Genomic DNA, 20,653 nt, shown 5'->3' with positions numbered 1-20,653 from the left:
GTACATTTTGGTACAACTGGTAAATATATAGATAAGTCTTACGTGAAAAATTATTCAATTATATTGAATAGTTTTAATGTTGTTTTGTTAAGTCTTCCTAAACCTTCCTAATACTTAATATCTCATTGATACTATAAATTTCTTACTTGTGAATATTTCTGATCTTTTTTTTTTTTTTTTAAGTAGGCTCCATGCCCAACGTGTTGCCCAAAGCAGGGCTTGAACTCACTACCCTGGGATCAAGACCTGAGCTAAGATCGAAAATCGGATGCTTAAACAAGTGAGCCATCCTGGCACCCCTGATCTTTTATTTTGTTTCCAAAAATTTTATGATGCCCCCTTTGGTCACTGTAATAAGTACACAACAAACTTCATGGAATAATGCTTAGTGAGTGCTTTCTAATGAAGCATCCAAGAGTTAAACATGTGGTCTAGAATAGCACAGTGTTACTGCTGGGTAAGTACTAAAGAAATGATTTCAAATAAATTAGTGTTTCTAATTTAAGGAAGGTGGTGAGGGCTGGCAATTTTGTCTTCAAGGGACATTGATTGCCTGTAGACATTTTTGTTGGTTGTCATGACTGTTGCGGGGGGAGAGGAGGGAGGTGAGCTACTGCATCTAGTTTGTAAAGGCCAGGGATACTGTGAGACATCCTTCAATGCACAGGACAGCTCATTTATCCAACCCAACATATCAATCAAGTCGAGGCTGAGAAATTGAAAGAAGCAATCATTTCACTGAAAAAGGAACTGAGGTTTAAGTAAGTTAAATAATTTATCCAATACCACATGTCAGACTCTAAGTCTAGGGAAAAGGAATTAATGATAGACTAAGGATTCAAAATGTGTCCCTGAATGTCCAATCTGATACTATTTCATTATATCAGGCAAACCTAATAAATGGGTAAAACCTCGTGACTAACACTGCAGGAATGCTGGGCCAAGTTCCTTCATTTTTGGTAAAACATGGGACAAATCACTAAATGTTTTTGAGTTTCAGTTTTCTAATTTTTGTAAAATAGATGAGTTAAGCTAGATGACTTCTAGTCTCCTTTTTCTGTAAAATTGTACTATTATGTAAATACTGATGGTTTATGTTATTGTACTCTCCAAATTTCCAAATTCCCTTCCTCTTTCTTCAAAACTTCTTCTCTAGGAATCCAAACCCAAATAAAGGTAGGAAATATTGTTGCTACTTTGATAGAATCCTGTGTCTTGAACAATACTGACTCTCAGTAAATAGTGAAGAACCTAATAAAATTTAAATGCATTATCTAAAATTAAAAAGGCATCTTCATTGTTTATTGTTTTAATGTGAAGACAAGTTCTTCTGGTCCTTTTATATCCTATGTGTATATTAACTTATTTTGACTATATACCTGCAATACAGAGACTATAAAAATAAAAGAAAATCGGCCATCTAAATAGCAGTGTTAATTAATTCATTGAATGGGTTAATTAATTCACTGAAACCCAATGATATATTTCCTGAGATAAAAGTTCCCCAAAGTATTTTTGGATCTGTAAATTCATTCTTAGCAACTTAAATATTGTAGACAAGAGACATGGATCAGTTTTTAAATTTTTCATTTTAATATTCCTATATTTAGAGGGAGAGAGGTACCAAAGTTGCTTGTTACGTGTTACATTTTACAGATTGAAGAGTTCAGTAGATCAGTTGCTACAATTGTAAAGTAGGACAATAGATATTAAGAGATAATGTATCCTTGTCCTCTCTTCAGTGAAAACAAAACTAGTACTTGTAACCTGAATGAATAAATTTTGGGAGTGCCATATAACTCTTAAATATCCTAATTTCAAATCCCCTTTCATTATAAAACAAGAGAGTGAAATTTTAAACGTTGGAGTGTCTCATTCCACTAGCTAGTTTTGTTTCAATTAGAAGAAAATAAGGTATTAAATAAAATTTAAATAATTTTTTTTCACAAAAAGAATTTTAATTTACCCCACGTGCCATCATTATTGTTAACCTCTGGACATTTTAACGACATGCTGGTGGATCTTAAATCAATGAATACAATAAAGGAAAACATCTGTGGTTCCAATATTTTTTTAGACTGGTTCTTAATATCATTTTCATACAAAATTAAAATGTATTTTAAAAACTAGCCAAAGAAAATCCCCTAATCATGTGTTAAAACATTAGACATGAAAATTATGTCAATTTTACTGACGAACGTGAAGGATGTGTATCTGTTAGAGAAGATTATTAGAAAAGTCAGCGGAAGGAAATGTTTTCTTGGCCATCAAATCCAGATGTTCAGCCCATAAAATGGAGGCCTAGAGTGAAGGACAAGTTATGGTATCTGATATCCTTCAGAAGTGTTAATTCAGAAAAAAATCATGGATAAGGAAAGCAAGAATAAATTTTTAAATGAATCATGCTTTATTTTGGTTTTAAAGGAATTATAGAAATATATTCTAAATTAAATAAGGAACAGAATAATGGATGAATTAAAATTAAAAGCACATGATTTTTTTTTTCCAGAAACCCCATATGTACATATTGCTTGTTTAAAATCTAAAGGTCATAAAGGTCACATTTTAGCAAAAAATAGGTCCATGGTAAGCATTTTCTTTCATAAATTGACAAAACATATGCCAGAGCAAAGATTCTACAAAATCATGGCATTGTAGGTTGCACTGATTCTTTCTTCTTAGCTCTTTAACAAATACAAATGTTTGTAGGATGGCTTAAATACAAAATAAGAATCTACATTGACAGTGGTTTGAACATTCCATTATTTCTGGACTTGGATGTATAGATTAATATGCAAACTCTTTCTTATTTTTTAAATCAAGATTCCAACTCTTAAAGTGAAAAAACCAAAAGAGAAGCTAATTATAACAGTAATAACAGAATTTCTGCACTCCTTTATAGTTTTGCAGATGCTTGGAGAATGTAACAATTCCTTTATTATTTCATCTCATTCTACTTTATGAAGTGATATCTCATTCATTTTCTCTGGCCACCCTATACTTAGAAATGTAAATATTAAAATTTAGTTTAAGAGAAGGCATTCTAGTGAGGAGAACAACAACAAAAAAAGACATTTTGGACTCTGAGCATAATGCATTTTTTTTCTTTTGGAAAATTGACTAATTAAGATAGATGAGAAAAATATGTATAGTTAGGTTGATGTTAACAGAAAATGTCTTTGGTTTTACAGGGCTCTTGAAAAATAAAATGTGACAAAACTGGCACACATTTTACATTTGACAACTAAAGATACTTTTATTATTCTTATTTCCTTGTCTTTGAAGTACTCCTTATGTTGTATCTGACTTGCTCCACTTCCAGAATTTTGAGGTTCTACTTGCCTTTGATCTCCCACCAGCCATTCTCTATAGTTCTTCCATCATGCCTTCTAGTTGCCCTCAACATAAAACCACCTTCTATTCTTAGAACAGGGAAAATCTTTGATTTCAAAGGCTTTGGTGATTTTCTGCTTTAGATCACCCTGAAAATATTTTTAATCTTCCTCTGTGTGAGAACCTCTCTTTCTTGAACATGTAGATGGACTTGTGGGTTCCATTTGTTCTTAAAGTTGCCATGTGGTATCCCAGCTCTGCACATTGAAATGATACTGACTCCTCTTTTTTTTTTAAGATGGAAAGTTATTTCCATTCATTCCAACTTTTATCCTCAAAGTAGGGGGCAGAGAAATAGTGACATTTTCTTGCATAATTGAGCTAACACATCTTAAAATGGATTACGTAGGTTTACTTAGGCTTTTTATTTCCCTACTTACATACAGCTAGATTTTCTGCATTACAATAAATTATGCTTTCGGACTCACTGATGATAGTGCCTGCATGCATGATTATCTATTTTCCACACACTAAAATATTGTTTGCAATAAACTGATTCACTTTCTCTCATTCCCTCCCTCTGCCCTCAATCCTTCTCTTCCTCTCTCTCTCTCTCTCTCTGCTATGAAGCAGATGTGCTTAAACTATGGCTTTATATCCTTGTGAAAATGAAGCAGGGCAGGAAGAGAAAGCTACACAACTTTCTCCCGTGCTGAGCCTTTTCAATATGATTTCATTTTTGAAATCATAGTAAACTACCCAGACATCTGATGTGCCCAGTTTTCAACTTGAGCAAAATACCATAATACAACAACAAATATCAATAGTATTTAGATTGCTTATTCTTTTGGTTTAATCATAATTCTGTTTTCCTCAGTTCACACTAGTGACCAGGGTTTATTTGAACATTTAATACTCTGAACAATTAGAAACAAAATATAGAAAGAAAGATAAAGCTGAATAGTACAATGCAGGCGAAGCATCTTAGCACCAGGCAAATGGGAGGAGCTCATTATTAGTTCCCTTTCTTCTGTCCTTCTTTCTCAATTTTAGTATTTAAAATTAGAACAAGAAAAATTAAATTTAGCTATTCCCTTTTAGAATATGATAATCAGTAAATTTTATGATAAAATATAGGGAAATAAATTAACAACTTTACTGAATTTAAAGACAAGTATAAGCAAGACTCCATAATGATTTGTATATGTATACCTAAGTTAAATGAGATCACATTTATAAAGTGTGAGAATAGTGCCTGGCACATGGTAGCACTATTTATCTTATTAACTACATATATATGTATGTATGTATAATATATATATATTCCCAAAAGGACAAATTTCTATTTGTAAGCTGTATAATTATCAAGGCTATTCGGTCCTACCTAATATAAGCCTAAGTAATAACCAATTATTTTTCAAATTCCTCAAAGAAATGAAAGATTTAAAATTTGATTTAGAAATAAGACTTTTATGTAACCAATTAATGTTCTGAAAACCTCCTAACCTGTCCATGTATTAGCTTAAATAGTATTTTTAAAGATTTTTATAAATATGCATCAAAACAAAATATACCACACAAAGGAATCAACATAACATTACTTTTCAAGACATTTTCAATTAAATTACTAATTCATTAGTCTCTCAATACACTTTACATAGATTTTATTAAAATATTATTTTAAGTCATATTCTTCTTTTTTCTAATAGCTAAGCTAGCAAGGGAGGTATATATTATATATGTATATATATATACACACATATACATATATATTTAATTCTTATGAATATTGTTACAAATTATTTTCATACTTACTTTTGTGCCAGTATTAAAGTTAAATAGGGATATTTGACAATAATAAGTATGTTTACAATCACTGTTCAATCAGCCTTTCAAGAGACATGAATTTGGACTTTTATGTGAAATTAACTGGATTCTCATTATATGCCAACAAATGTGCTAAGCCCTTTAAATCATCAGCTCTTTTTCTCAACATCCAAAGCAAAATATTTTTTTTTCCTTTTCCACTTTGGCTACCCCTTCTCACTTTTTCTTTTACTAGTCCCTCCTCTCAATCCCTCCAAATATGAAGTGTCCCAGGGCTCAGAATAAGGTCTTCAGTCCCTTGGCTTTAAATTCCATCTATATACAGTGACTTCCAAATGTATGGCTCCAATCTAGTCCTAATGAGCCCCACACTATAACTCCAGTTGATTTCTAGATATCTCTAGCTGGATGTCTAATGAGAATTCAAGCATTAATATGGATAAAACAGAACCCTTGATTGCCTACCCTGACTGGGGAGTTTCTCATTTTAACTGCTCATGAGGAAAAAATGAGTCGTCCTGTATAATTTCCTATTTTTCTTTCACACAGCAACTTCTCTTGATTCTATATACATTTGACCTTTCTTTCCACCTCTACTGCCAGCACCTAGTCTGGATACCATCCCCTTTCTCCCTTCCACCAATCCAACTGGCTCCTAACTGGTCTCCAGGTTTTAACTCACTTCCAATCTATTCCCACAGCAGCCAGAGTAGTCTCTTTAAAATGGAAATAAGATCAGCTTATTCTCTGCTTAAGACTTCCAAATAGCTTCTTCTCTTCACACTTAAGGTAAAAATCCAAAAATCCAAAATCCAAATTCTTTCCATTTCCAACAAGGCCCATTTCCAACAAAGACCTTACCCTTCTACGTATCTCTCCAGCTTCACCACAAACCACGCAGCCTTTACCCACCATACTGCAAGCACCTGACCTCCTTTCCTTGCTTTGAACCTACCAAGTTTTTGCTTTTTTTGAAGAATCTTTGCACCTGCCAGTTCTTCTTTACAAAAATCTTTACACTCTTGTCAGCCAATGTTAGCAACCTAATGATGCTACTTCTAAGAGGCCTTCTTTGATCACTGTCAAAAGGGCCAGTCACTCCCCAATTTGGTCTGTCTCTATCATGAAACACTGTTTTATTTCACAGCCCTTATCAATATCTGAAACTTTCTCAGTTATTTATTTGGTTTCGTTATCTCTTTTACTAAGATGTAAGCTTCATGAAAGTTGGTACCTTTTCTGTTTTATTTACCACTGTGTCAGCACTTAGAATAGTTCCTACCACATAATAGGGGTTCTATTTTAAAAATGGCTAAGTCAATGAATAAATTATCTCATTTAATAGCTACCACTATTATTCCCATTGTACAGATAAGGAAACTGAGGATCTAAAAGGTAATGTTTTTAATTGGAAAGCTCAAAATGGAATCCAGGCAACATTTCAAAGACTGATTTCTTAAGCACATTAAAGGTTAGAGCTTGTTTGAATTCAATATTTCTAGTATTATCTCTTTAAATTATTTTCATCAGCTCCCTGGCCCTTTTCTTTTGCTTATCTACTTCCCACATATCATCACTCCCTCTCACAGTCAATGCTCTGAACTGATATCTTCTGCTTAATTTATTTTTTCTTAGCTACTACGTATCTTGAACATACCTAAAGCTTCCATCAGTAAATTCAGAAAATAAAAACATGGTCACTAAAAAAATAGAAAGACTTAGGACTTATTAGGCATAAGTTAAAATCTTAGTTTAGAAACCAAAAAAGGGATTTGGAAACCTGAGTCTAAGAATTCAAAGTAGAATACTTGACCTAAGTTATTTGATTGACAGCCCACATTTATCACAGTAACCAAACAATAAACATATTTTTTATTCTTTCCACTACCTTGAGTTTTAGCCAACCTGTCCCTGGAGTAGAAAACTATAAGATAGCTCTACCAGATTCATTTAATATGCCTCTTGGATAACTATAAAAAGCTTATCTGGTGTCTACACTTCCTGGAATAAGATGAGAACCTCATGTGTTTTCCATGATCAAAGTGTTTAACAAAGGTCAAGTTACTTCCCTTACACTTCAAAAACAACAAAAAACAATCTAGATATTTTGGTAAATTATTCAATGGCTTTCACTTTATGTAATATCAAAAACAAATTAGGTAGGGGAAAATCCATTCTTTCTGTCATATCACTCACCTCCAGACAGACTCAGAGGTGTACCTTCTTATGCTCCATTTCAAGATGATGGCAACATTACTTCTGCATTATTAATGCAGCATCAACATTCATAGTAAATACAAATTAATCAAAGATGTCTTTTGTTTTCTTATAAGAGACAAAATCTTAGGTGGCTTAGATCTTGCTAAAGATATGGAAGTGGCTGGGCACCCAATGTTTTCACCTATGTAGCTAAATAAGCTGCATGGGGCTGAAATGTATGTTTCACACAAATGACCTCTGAGACACTACCAACCACCCTTTAGTCCTGGTGTGATTTGTCTACCATCAAGTAGTCACGTCCTCAATTACCTGGTTACTAGGCTAACCACTAAGAAGCCTGAGTAATCCAGTCGAAAAAGAATGGACCGAGAATCAGACCGACCCAGGATGAAATATCAGCCCTTATTAGCTGATGACCTTGGAAAATTGCTATGAAAGATCACCAAAAAATTTAAGGATTTGTTTGCATGCTGTGTATGTGTGTATGTTTTAACATGTCTCTCCAAATAAAGCTTTTATTTTCAGCTTAAATCACAAAACAAACAAACCAAAGAGAATTGGGACTTTTGGCTAGTTCCTCTTTGCATCTACCAACTTTATTTATTAAATATCTAATAATAACCTACACAACTCAGTGGCAGCTTCAGAACTTCTATAACTGAAAGCCTACAGAAGAAATCTAGTTGAAACAGGGGCCTAGATGTTGTCTGGCAAGAACAGAGATTTTACTTAAATAATGTATTATAAGCAGATTTTAAAATAATAATTTTTTAATCTATAATTTATAAAAGATTGAGAACACAATTAATTATCTGTTGCAAGGTATATTATTACTTTGAGGAGAAAGCTTATGGAGAATTTGGAAGATTTAAAACCCCGTCTCCAAGCAGCCATTGCCACAATGAGAATATAGACTTCCAGGGCTAGGCATAGAATATGGCATTCCCAGCTGAAGGAAGGTACAGGGAAAGCACTCATAAAATATTTGTTCATGAAACGAGTTAATAATGAATAAATAAACAGATTTAGCTAGACTGGTAAAATTTTTAGTGATGGGTTTTGAGAACCCATGAGATTTTTATTTTCCTATTTATTCATTTCTGTGTTTCTCAAGTTGCCTAAAATAATCATGGTTTACTTAGGAAAAAAATTGGATGTGCAATTTTATACATAGCACATAATCAAAACAGAGATAGAAGACAAGAGGGAAAGAAAAAGTGTGATCAAGGATTTTAAGCAATTTTTTCTTCCATTTCTTGAACTTTTCTATCATGTAGAAACTTTACTATAAATAATTCACTGTAATAACAACAACAAAAGGACAGATTTAAAATTGTTTTTATGAGTTCTTAAGTACTTTTCTACATACAGGGTTAGATTATACTGACAACTATCCATTCATTTAACAAACAAGTTCCAAGGACCTGCAGGTGCTCACTGGTAAATACGCAGAGACCCAATGATGATCTACACGAGCTCGCCAGCTACTATGAGAGACAGCCAAATAAAGAGATCTCCAAGAGGGTTATTCATGGGATCATCACAGCAGACGAACACCTGCCCAGGTGTGAAAGGACTGGAAGAGCAGGGGACATGCAGGAGGGTTGCCCAGAGGAAGTTGCCCATTAGTTCAGTAAATTTCTTTGAACTAAAGTTTAAAGAGCAATTATAATTTGCCGAGTTTAAAAAAAAAATGTGGAGGGAAGAAGAAACAACCTGGCCAACAGTTTAGAGACAAGAAAACATTATATTTTTAGGAAAATGCAAGTTACAACAGGAGTATACAGTTGACCTTTGAACAACAGTGGTTTGAACTGTGCAGGTCTACTTCTGATATGGACTTTTTCTGATAAATACAAACTGAGGGTTCTAGAGGGGAGGGGGTGAGGGGATGGGTTAGCCTGGTGATGGTATTAAGGAGGGCACATACTGAATGGAGCACTGGGTGTTATATGCAAACAATGAATCATGGAACACTACATCAAAAACTAATAATGTAATGTATGGTGATTAACATAAAATAATAAAAAAAATAAAACCTCTGAACAATTATTTAAAAAAATACAGTATAGTACTATAGGTGTTTTTTTCTTATTATTTTCTTAATATTTCTTTTCTCAAGTTTACTTTATCATAAAAATACAGTATATAATACATATGACATACAAAATATGCATTCATCAACTTTTTATGTTATTAGGAAGTCTTATGGTCAATAGTAGACTATTAGTAGTTAAATTCTGAGGGAATCAAAGGTTATGCATAGACTTTTGGCTGTGTAGGGCATCAACCTCCCTAATCTCCATTGTTCAAGGGTCAACTGTAGAGTACATGTCACAAAGTTACAGATAAAGCTAGAAAAATCTGGCAGGATTAAATTAAAGCTGTGTATACCATGCTAATAGCTTTATTTTTCCTAAATGCAGAGACAAAAGTAGGATGATTTGACACCTTATTTTGATCTCACCCACTGATGTATATTGAACACATTAAACTTATCATCTTGATTCTTCTCTCTAATTTTTGCTATTCCAATTAGTAAGAAGTTGGCATAAGGTGTATAAGCTAATAAGAAGAATGCCACACAAATGAATGAGAGTTAAAATGCAATTCTAGACTCTACAGCAGTCTTGTAAGTATTTCTGAAGTTTCCACTGGTTACTTGAGAAATAATCAAAACCCTTAAAAATCTCAAAATGGATCTTGCTGAAAGAGCTCTCAATCACAAAATGGTTGTTAATGATAGATATATCAGCACAATATAAATTTGAAAATGTCTAATACTGCCCAATTTAAAATTCGACAGAAGTAAATAATGACATTAGATCAATTACATTTTGTGTAATATTGAAACGTAAAAAAAAAGAGAGAGAGAGAAAGAAACAAGCAATGGCTAAAACTGCACAGAAGTAATGTTGTTTCTGGCTAAAAAGAAGAATTAAAACCTTTTTGGGAACTTTAGATCTATATTATTTGACAAAAAAAATTCACTTCAAAAATATAATAACTATAAAGGAAAATTCCCAGAGGCATAAGTCTATAGTCAGTAAAATTGGATGTGGTTAAAAAACTTGATTCATGAATTTAATAGTAACTATAAAAATTGAACGAAAAGTAATGCTATTGAACATTAGTTCAGTAAAATTCTTTTAATGAAAAAATTGGTAATGATTTAATCAGGCTATATAAAAATACTCAGGGAATTAACTTGGCTTAATAGAGTTTTTTTTCTGTGAGAGCTGTTCTCAAGGAAAACTCATAAATGTAGGTATATTCTAATGGAATGCTTATTTTCTTAAGCATCCTTGGGATCGAAATCATGGGATCAGTATATTCTCTATCCAATAGGGAGCCACTGAAGGAAGGATGTACAAAGGTAAGTTTTGCCTTTTACAGAGATTATCCTAGTAGAGGTAGGTAGGAACACACTAGGGATCGAAGGGAGGCAAGATTGCAGCTATTGTTACAATAAGAAATGATAAGAATCTGGTAAAGAGTTGGATTTACAAACTATTTAAGAGGTAGAATCCAGAGTAGCCTGAAAAATCCCTAAAATAGGGGATGCAAAGTTAAAAGAATTCAAAGATCTCTAAGGGTTTATTCCTTTACCACATAGCCTTAAACTGTATCTCCTACGAGTCTCTCAAAGGAAGAGATGTGATTTGGAATCATGTGTCAATGATAAAGAGCTATGTGCTGTGATTTTATAGGATCATGTAAATACAATATATAACTTTGCAAGGTATCTCATAGTTTTCAAAGCATTTTCACAAATATTCTCAATTTCAATGCTTACAGATGAGGACACTGTGTATCAAAAATGGAAAGTGATTTGAATAGAGATCATACAATTCATAGAATTAGATTTTTAAAATGCATCTTGATCCAAATGCCATCTCCAACACAGTATGGCAGCTGACTCATTTCCTGTGATGCTTAGTATTTCTTTTATCAGTAAACAAATTACTGTTTTCTTTTTCTTTAAGTGGAGATATTTAAAATATGGTGACCACACTTTATTGCCATGATATCGTCCCTTTGCTATCATCTCTTAACATCATTATTATTTATATAGGATTCTCTAATCTATTTTCATGACTATGAGCACAATTTATTATTACTAATATTTACAATGCAGAGTTTCTTCTTGCATATCAATGCTTTTTGTTAAGATTGCCAGAGTAGCTGTTCATTTTCTAATATATATGAGTGTGATGCTCAGTTGCCCTTAGCTCTTGATTTGTGCTCCAATATTAGCAGATCACCTTTTTGAAGGGCTGATGATTTTCCTGCAGATGTTCACATTTTGGTTGGAAATAGTTTTTAAATATATGAATGGCAATCATTTTCATTGGAATATCATTGCATGTAGTTATAATTTTATCTCACATGCAGTATATATAGGAGAAATTGAAGTTTTAGTAAAATAACTTTTTCATTTCAGGCATTTGTGGCTCATTTTTAGTAGGAAATAAATGTTTAATCTTTAAACACTGTATATATAGTTAAGTACCATGGAAGATGTTAAAGTTGTTTGAGTGGGTCTTCAGTAAAGAATCTAATAAAAGCATTGATAACCTTGTTGATTATCTTTTCAGAGGTCAGTCAGTTAATGATATGAATGCACATGGAAGGTGCTTATATATTTCACTAACATTGACTTTAATGTGTATTTATGCCAAAGTTTTGTTTCTATATCTTTTTTTGTTTTTGTTATTATTCCTGAACACACAATTCTCTGCTTACAGTATCCATTTCTAAGACTCTTGACAGACTGAAACTGAAGTAGCACCTTGACATATAAAAATGAATGCATATTAAAAATTTTAGGCAATGATTAGATATTTTCTCATCTAAATGTTGATTATGGCCATGTACACAAAGTATGTCTATATATTTCAGTATTATGTAGAAATAGATATCATATCATATGGCTAAATGAATAGCTTGCAATATTTCATTTTTTTCTTCATCATTCCCTTAAGAGTATTACCTTTATGTATATAAAAGTCATAGCACTAATCCTTTAGTGATAGGCAAATAGTATGGAGTTGGGTTTCTAGTACTGACACAGCTATTTAGACTAGACTGAAATTAAGTTTAAAGTGAGATTAAGTTCAATTTCCATTCCAATTTTCTCCTGTGTAAATATTCCCATAAATTTATATGATGACTGAAAAAGATCACAGGTGTTTGGTGATGACAAATTTCTTTCTCTGTACCAAGGTAACTTACATATACATGATCTGAACAGAAAACCTTGTGTGTTTTAACACTGTGCTTTCACCAACAAAACTAATCGACCTAACTATAAATCTCTGCTTTTTACCCACTCAGACTGAAATTCATTATCATGTTGTCTAGTAAGAAATGATACCCAGACTCCCTACAAACTTTTTGTGTGCACAGAATGCAATGCATAGAGTGAGCCCTGGAAACAGTCCCACAACACTACTGGTGTCCATGGCTGTGCTCTCAAGGACTGGACCTGACTCCATGTGTTTTGTCCCTATGTTAGATGAGTATGTCCTCCCCCGCCTGATTCCTTACTTTTCTTCCTAGAGTCACCTATATTTGAAGAACAAAACTAACCCACCAAATGAAATAACATTTGCAAAAATGTCCAAAGAGTAGGCCAAGAAATACTTAGGAATAACATTCTTGAACTATGGATTTTTAAGAATTTAGGAGGGCCTTCCAGATAAGAGGGAAAATGGGAAGATGAAATAAGGAAATAGCAAAATAATAATAATAATAATAATAATAATAATAATAACAAATTAAATTTTAAAAAATGTAAAACCTATAAAGATCCAAATCCAAAATTATTTTATTTAATCTTGATGACTTTGTCTAACTCCCTCTATCCTTCCACTTTGCCTCTGGCTAAATTTTGTCTCACATTTCTCTCGTCCTCTGTCTTCTATTTCTGAATTTTTTTGTGTTCTTCTCTTTCTCCTTCATTATTATAACCTTCAGTTTTGTCAAAAAACATCCATTACTTTTTTAGTATCTGGTAAGAAATCAGGTACAGATGATACAGAAAAAGGCATAAAACATAGTTTGCGAATACACACAGGTTACAATGGAAGAAAATACACTGATTGGTAAATAATAATACTAATACCACCACCACCAACAAATTGAAATAGTATGTGAAAAATGCCACTGAAAGGTGGCAAAATGTCTACAATTTCAGTGGAGATATTTTGTGGCATGAGTGACAGAAGAAAACATTCAAGACGAAATAGGACTTGCACAGAGCCTTCAAGGTCCTGAGGAAGTGTAGATGAGCCAAGCAGAGTGTTGAAACTGCTTCCTGTGAGTTAATGAATCATACAGGAAAAAAGACAAAATACTCCCTGCCCAGCCCCAGGCCCAGCTCCTAGCTCACTGGTGGACTCAGTTGTTCTGGCAAGGAGGTTAGCGTGTATACCAAAGGCAATGAGAAGTTATCAGAGGGTTTTTTTCTTCCTTTTATTTTATATTTTTAAGGTGTAGAGTATAGAAGGAAATGGATGAGACTGCGGAGAGATTGAGAAACTATAATAATACTCCAGGTAAAAAATGATAAAGGCATGAATTAAGGCGATGTCAATGGAGATAAAGAAAGGGGAAAAGATTTTAAAGATTATTAAAAAGTAAAATTATAAGACTTGAGGAGCATTTAAATATATTTCAGATTTTTTTCTTTTTCTTTTTTTTTTTCTTGCACCTCAGAGAAATGAGTCTGGAGATGGAAAATCAGGATCATCAATAGATAGCAGGTAATGGTAAGGAACTCTGAACAGAGAAAACAAGAATAAAACTGGCCAAGGATTAAAGCCCATAGAACTCCAATATTTAAAAGCAGACAAATATGAAGAACCAGAAGATAGATAAGTAGATACGTGTATGTGTGTATTGTATAATTCACACATAAACACTAGAATATATATGTGTGTGTATCAGTATATGTGTATTTATACGAAGAGTGTCAAAATATCTATATTCTTTTTTTTTAAATATCTATATTCTTTACACTAGTTAATTGTCACTGGTGAAAGGATATCAAGTATCCCAGAACAGAGAAAAGACCTAGCCCCCCAAGCTAACCACTCTGCCCCTCTACTTAATTATATAGAACAAGAGAGGAAAAGGAAAGACAGATCCCTAAGTCTACCTTACCTTTTCTCAAACAAAATGCATTTCAAATTCTAGCAATGATAAGGATCACAGGCAAATTTTTATTAGAAAAATACTTGTAAAAGATTCATAAAAAATAATGTCTATACCCACAAATCTCTAAATTGTGGAGTATTTAGGACTTAATAAGATTGCTTATTAAATTCAATTCATAATTTGTATTGAAAGCCTGAGATGTGCAAGGCATAATACATGTTTGTAACATGAAATATTTCTTTTAATGTCGCTGGGAAAATGGAGACTTATGACCAGGAAATGAATCTAAACTGTTATGACTCATAACTCACATAATCTAACTCATAAACTCTAGCTGGTATGTTATAGACTGATAGATTTGCCTAGCTTTACACCTTTTTGGAGTCAGAGAACACTCATCTCTATCTGCATTCTCAAAACTATCATCATCCCCTAGAATTATTTAGAAATGTTTAACAAAGGTTTCCAGTTATCATGGCAAAGAGGCACAGAGCAAAGAGATTAGAAAGTTTTGCATAAAACTCAACCCAGCATTGTTGCCATGGCAAAGTTTAATTTTGCCTTGCCTGTATTTGTACTTTAGGTATTAAATAACACATCTGAATTGTGCATATATTTATCCATTAATTGATGTCTCTCTACATTTGGCTCTGGTTTTTTATTCCCTTAGAGTACACAATATAAATTTGATGCCCAGAAGCCTAATACTTCCTATGATCACTAAACTCAATTGTAACACATTAAAATCAAGCATACAATCAAACTCATTTGTTGCTAATAAAGAAAAATATAATTTAAAACATTAATAACTTCCCAAATCATACATTGAATTACAAAACATCCCTCAGAACCTAAAAGGATAAGTAAGATTTGCAGACATAGATAATTAGATTCTTATGGTTTTTTTCTAAAAATAAGTATATTCTCTTATTTTGATCATAAATTGAAAGATATTTCTTATGGTAAAAATCCTTAATAGAGTGAGTTAAAATTTTTGTGGTGATTTGCTCTGTGTCTTAGAAAATACTTCAGTGTTTCTTTGTGCTCATTTAGAAATGCTTTGCAACAGTTCTTGAGTGGGAATTTTTAATGAATATTCACTCTGATTTATGATAATATATATATTATCACTCGGTTAAAATCATTATTCATTATAATTTGGTTTTGGTTATGATAAACTCATTTTATAGGGAAGGTAAATTGATAAACATTTTTTGTATTAAGACAAAATGCTGTATTTCTATAAACAAATTTTAACCCATCTTTGCAGTTAAAAACCAAACAGTATTTTACACTGCTTTCCACTCTTCTTGGTTACACAAAGTATCAACTGACAATGTAACAAGCTCTAGAGGCAGCTACTGCCCTGCCTTTTAGAGGAAAGAAGAGTGGTGGAAAGTCAAAAACAGATTTCAAAGTCAATTCAAGTAAGCAAGACTTTTAAAAAATATTTTTTCCCTTTTTTAAAAACTTACTTGGAATTTCTACAAAAATGCCATTTTCAATGTCCTTTCAATAATGAAGAACAGCTTTTAGATACTACATCATAAGTAGTATCTATTAAATATCGATTTATTAGTTACATTTAACAATCAACCGAAATGCACTCATGACCCAAACCGAAACTATTCAAGAAATGTCCATTAAATAGATAACAAATATACCAAGATCTTCAACTTAAATGAGTATTTGAGATTCCCCATTACATGTTCCTATAGAATATAGTATTTGCATGACTCTTAAGAGTTTAAATATTTTTATCTCATCAAGGCTCTAATATTTACCCATCACCCAGGAAGGGCGGTGGCCCCGTAAAAATTTCCAAAGCAAATAATCATTAAAACTATTAGGAAAAAACCAAAAACTTGTTTTGAAATATATTCTGTGTTGAGAGTATGCATAAAATTAATATTTTGTTAAATACCCAAATGTATTATTTTAAACTATCATATAGCTAAGTATTCAATAAAAATATTTCAGTAGTAATCAAAATTTGAGGAAGCAAACTCCAGTTCAAAAAGAAAGAGTGGCTTACATGCAACCAAAGCCATATTATGACTTTTAAAAAATCATTTTTTGTTAAAAGGATGAAAATTCACTTGCTTTGTCATTAAGATTTCTTCAGACTTTCATAAACTTATATTCACGTATTTGAGGGTTAAGTAACAACATTGCTTTTGTAATAGCCTTGAACAGTTTGTAAACAAAGATACGGATAGACGTTTCTTTTAAATTGTGATTTTTTTCCCCAAAACATTTATGCCTTTTTAAACAGTAACAATGTATTCTGTCACATAGCAAGACTTGTCTCTCTGAGCTACAATAGCTTTGACCATTTTATAGTGAGCTTCCTCATTTCCAATCACCAACACTTAACTTATTTTTATGTCTATTTCAAACCCACGTCCCCCCACAAGGAAAAAAAAAAATAACTAAGGATAGATTAATATCCTTGTACTTACCTGTAACAAACACTCCTGTATCCAGAAAGGCAAAGCCAAATGCCAAAAGTTTAAGCCACAAATACATGGTCATATCTGGAAATCAGCCGTATTCCTATGAAACAGCATGCGTCCTTCTGAAAGGCAAAATAATAGTTATCTCTGCAAAAGGTTTTCTTTGTGAAACTGAGTCAAAAATAAAAGAAATGAATGCATACTCTTTGCTGTTGTCTTATCAGACAGGGAGCAATTTCCTCCTCTGCTACCCTAAGAACAAACCACTTTGCTAGCTACACAAACTGCTAGGTAGTGATGTCAGATTCGGTTTTACTAACTTCTCCAAAAATACTGTCAAGAATCCTCTTTGCAGGAAGTCAAGAAAGTTGTTCAAAGTCAGTGCAAAAGCATCTTACTTCCTTAATTCAAGTAATTAGACCAAGTTAGTAGGCCTTTTAAAAGATTTTTTCCTTCAAGGAAGATGTTTTTTTAAGTCTCCAAATAATACTCCCTTACACTATTCATTATGACTTAAAAAATCATATCCTCCCCCCCCCAAATAATCAAGAATTTTTTTACCTACAAGATGATAAAACAGACCCAGGGTGGATATACCAAAATGGGGGTTGGCAAGATGACACAAGGATTGAATTAGTAGAAAATACATGTATTTGATTCAAAATGACCAAGTGAACAATTAAACAATTACCTATCTGGTTAATTTTTGCAACCAGTGTCATTTACTAGGAAGACATTCAAACCCCACCAATAGAACAATTTTAGCAGTCAGACCCATTTTCTATGCAAAAGCACTCTCCTAAAGCTTAACAGCTTTGCCCCAAATCTTTGACAGATATCCCCATGGGGCTAGCCATGAATCAGAAAGTCCTGTCTACAGCAGCAAATCCTGCTTTAAAAAAAGAGTGCTTCTGTGACTTGAGAGGTCTTCAGTGCTGTTGATGAGGGAAAGAAGAGCGATGCAATTAAGAGCTGGGGTTTTTGTTTTTTGGTGGGGTTTTTTGGTTTTGTTTTGTTTTGTTTTTGTTTTTGTTTTTTTTACAAAAGCTAACTTTTCTCCCCCTCAGCAATACACTCCCAATCTTTTTGATTAAAAGACAGCAAATGAATGTACAGCACTCTTCATGATTCTGATAGTGTCCTTGGCAAGTCCATTGGTTAGGAAAATGCATACTGGTAAAAAGCTACTATGAATTCAGTAACACAATTAAATAAATTGGTATCATTATCACAATATCGGATTCATTTAAAACGAATAGGCACTATGATTTGAGCCATATACGATACTTAAGGGACTTACAGACAAACAGAACCCTTGCAGTAACTCTACAATCCTCGGTTAGAAAGCACTATTGAAGGATTCTTGTGTTACAGTGAATAGATCTTTTCATATTTACAAACTCATTGTTTTACCCTGTCACTGGCCACTGGGAACTACAGAGCTAAATTTGCACACCATCCCTTTGAGCAAATGAAAATAATCCCACATCTGAAATTCTGAATAATAACATTATAATGAGGTTTTTGGTATGATATTGATTTTATTTTGATTATTACCATAGCTAAATTATTGGGCTGTTGCTATGCCCAGGAATATACTTAGCACTTTAATTGCATAATCTAATTTGTACAACAATGCTTGAGACAAATAATGTTATTATTCCCCATCTTACCCATCTAGTTCAGAGGGTTTAGGTGATATGTCCAAGTTCTCACAGCTAAGAAGTAGACAAGTTATGTTTTGAACCATCTCTAAGTTTCATGTTACTTTCCTTTCTTGCTTTACTAACCTTCTTCATTTTTTCTCACTTCTTTCCCCGGTCTTTTTTACTATGTATTTAAAAAATTTTCAATCTCTAAAAGATAGAACATTGATTCCATAAAAATGATGATGTTCTCTTTTTGCAAGTGTCTTCTTAAATAAAATAGCTGCGAATAGGAGCACTATTCTTCAGGAGGTAAGCTTAATAAGAAATATGTGTCAGGAGTCACAAATTCAAGTACTCAACTATCGAACCTATTTCTCCAAATACATTTGCAATGGAAAACTATCCAGGGGTTTTCTTTAAATATCTGTAAGCAAATACTTGTGTTCTATTAACTTGCTATTATGGCAGCATATTTAGCAAAACTAGAGGCCAGGAAGAGAGTGCATGACATTCAAGGGAGTCAAGTATAAGAAGTATACTCTATAACAAGCTAAAGATAGGAGGGGTTTAAAAGCCTTAAAGAGATACTTTTAAAGGGGCTTTGCAGATCATGACTTTGAAGAAACAGTAAGAACTTAGACTAAATTCCATTTTAAATAAGTGGGCAGAGAGAGTCTACCCAAGCAATACTGAGACTAATTTGCAATACATGAGTTGAATTATATGTTTTGTTTTAATGTATTAAAATCGAGTCTAGTGTCTACAGGAAGTATTAGACTTTGGTCAGCCAAACTTATATTGTATACTACAAAGGTATAAAGAAGTAGAGCCTAATGTAGACAGATAGCAATGGATAAATTTGTGTTCAGTTCAGATATTCTCAGAATGGAGGCAATGGTGAACCTGAGGATTGATAATCCTGAGATAAAAAGTGTCAGGAGGGAGACAAGAAGGAAGACCCTAGCGGTTTGCTGGGGGAAAGAGCACAGCTTCCCTTTGATAGTGGACAGCACTAAACTGGGTTATCTAGGCAGGAGTCTGGTTAGTAGCTAGCCTTTCCACAGGGCATCTGAGGAAATCTGTGCTTTATCATGTATGGGCCTAGTATCCAAGCCCTAGACAGGAGGAGCAGAACACTTTCATAGAAATAGGACTATTTGTGACAAATTGATGTGATCTACTCTCTTGATTCTGAACAACTGAGTCTGGGAAGGGACCAGGAAACAACATCAGAATTTAAATGTAGTAAGGAGTGTGGTACTTCTTGAGTGATTGAAATAGCATGTATCCAGAATAGTCACGAAGTTTGATCAATAACATTTTAAAATAATCATAGCTGATTAATTTATAATAAATTCTAAAAACTGTAATATTAAATAAGTAAATGGTATTTATTTAAATTAATCATCATTTCCCAAATATTTCAGTCACATATAATAAAGGTTATGTAAAGAACAGAGGGACACCTGGATGGCACAGTAAGTTAGCGTCAGACTCTTGGTTTCAGCTCAGGTCGTGATCTCAGGGTTGTGAGATCAAGCCTCGTGTCAGGCTCCAAGCTTAGCATGGAATCCGCTTAAGACTTTCTCTCCTTCTCCCTCTGCCCTTCCCCCCCACACTTCCTCTTCCTCTCTCTCTCTCTTTCTCTCAAATAAATACATTTTTTTTTTAAAAAAAGAGAGAAACAGATTACATGAGATTAACTGCAGAAGCAGACATTATCCATTCATTTATTCAACAAATATCTCCTAGCATATAAGACAGGTATTTTTTCTAATATGAAGAAGGAATGGTGATCAGAACAGACATGCTCCCTCCCTATTCCATTTTAGTGGAAGAGAAAATAATTAATTAACTAATCACCATGACAAGTTCAGCACACAGGATGTACTTGATGTTATGATTTAAGCATATAATAGGGTATTTGGTCTAGTTGTGACGTGAAGTTTGCCTGAAATAAAAAGCAATGAAGGTAGACCTAAAAAAATAATGGAAGTTTAGTGGGCA

General features: G+C 33.1%; 1 protein-coding gene across 4 annotated transcripts in view; it reads right to left on the bottom strand.

Annotated features, from left to right (window-relative positions):
* PTPRC (protein tyrosine phosphatase receptor type C) overlaps window positions 1–17,304 on the bottom strand; it is a 118,241-nt gene extending 100,937 nt beyond the window's left edge. For all 4 annotated transcript variants that reach the window (XM_036068576.2, XM_036068579.2, XM_036068580.2 and 1 more), the window contains exons 1-2: window positions 17,201–17,304; window positions 17,004–17,119 (exon numbers count right to left, since the gene is read on the bottom strand). In XM_036068576.2, coding sequence (XP_035924469.2) covers window positions 17,004–17,076 — 73 coding nt within the window. In that variant the 5' untranslated portion in view covers window positions 17,077–17,119; window positions 17,201–17,304. The remainder of the gene's footprint in view (window positions 1–17,003; window positions 17,120–17,200) is intronic.
* Window positions 17,305–20,653: the final 3,349 nt, after the last annotated feature.

This window comes from Halichoerus grypus, chromosome 7, assembly GCF_964656455.1.
Source record: "Halichoerus grypus chromosome 7, mHalGry1.hap1.1, whole genome shotgun sequence".
Taxonomy (NCBI): domain Eukaryota; kingdom Metazoa; phylum Chordata; class Mammalia; order Carnivora; family Phocidae; genus Halichoerus; species Halichoerus grypus.
This window is presented reverse-complemented; position numbering and strand designations above follow the sequence as displayed.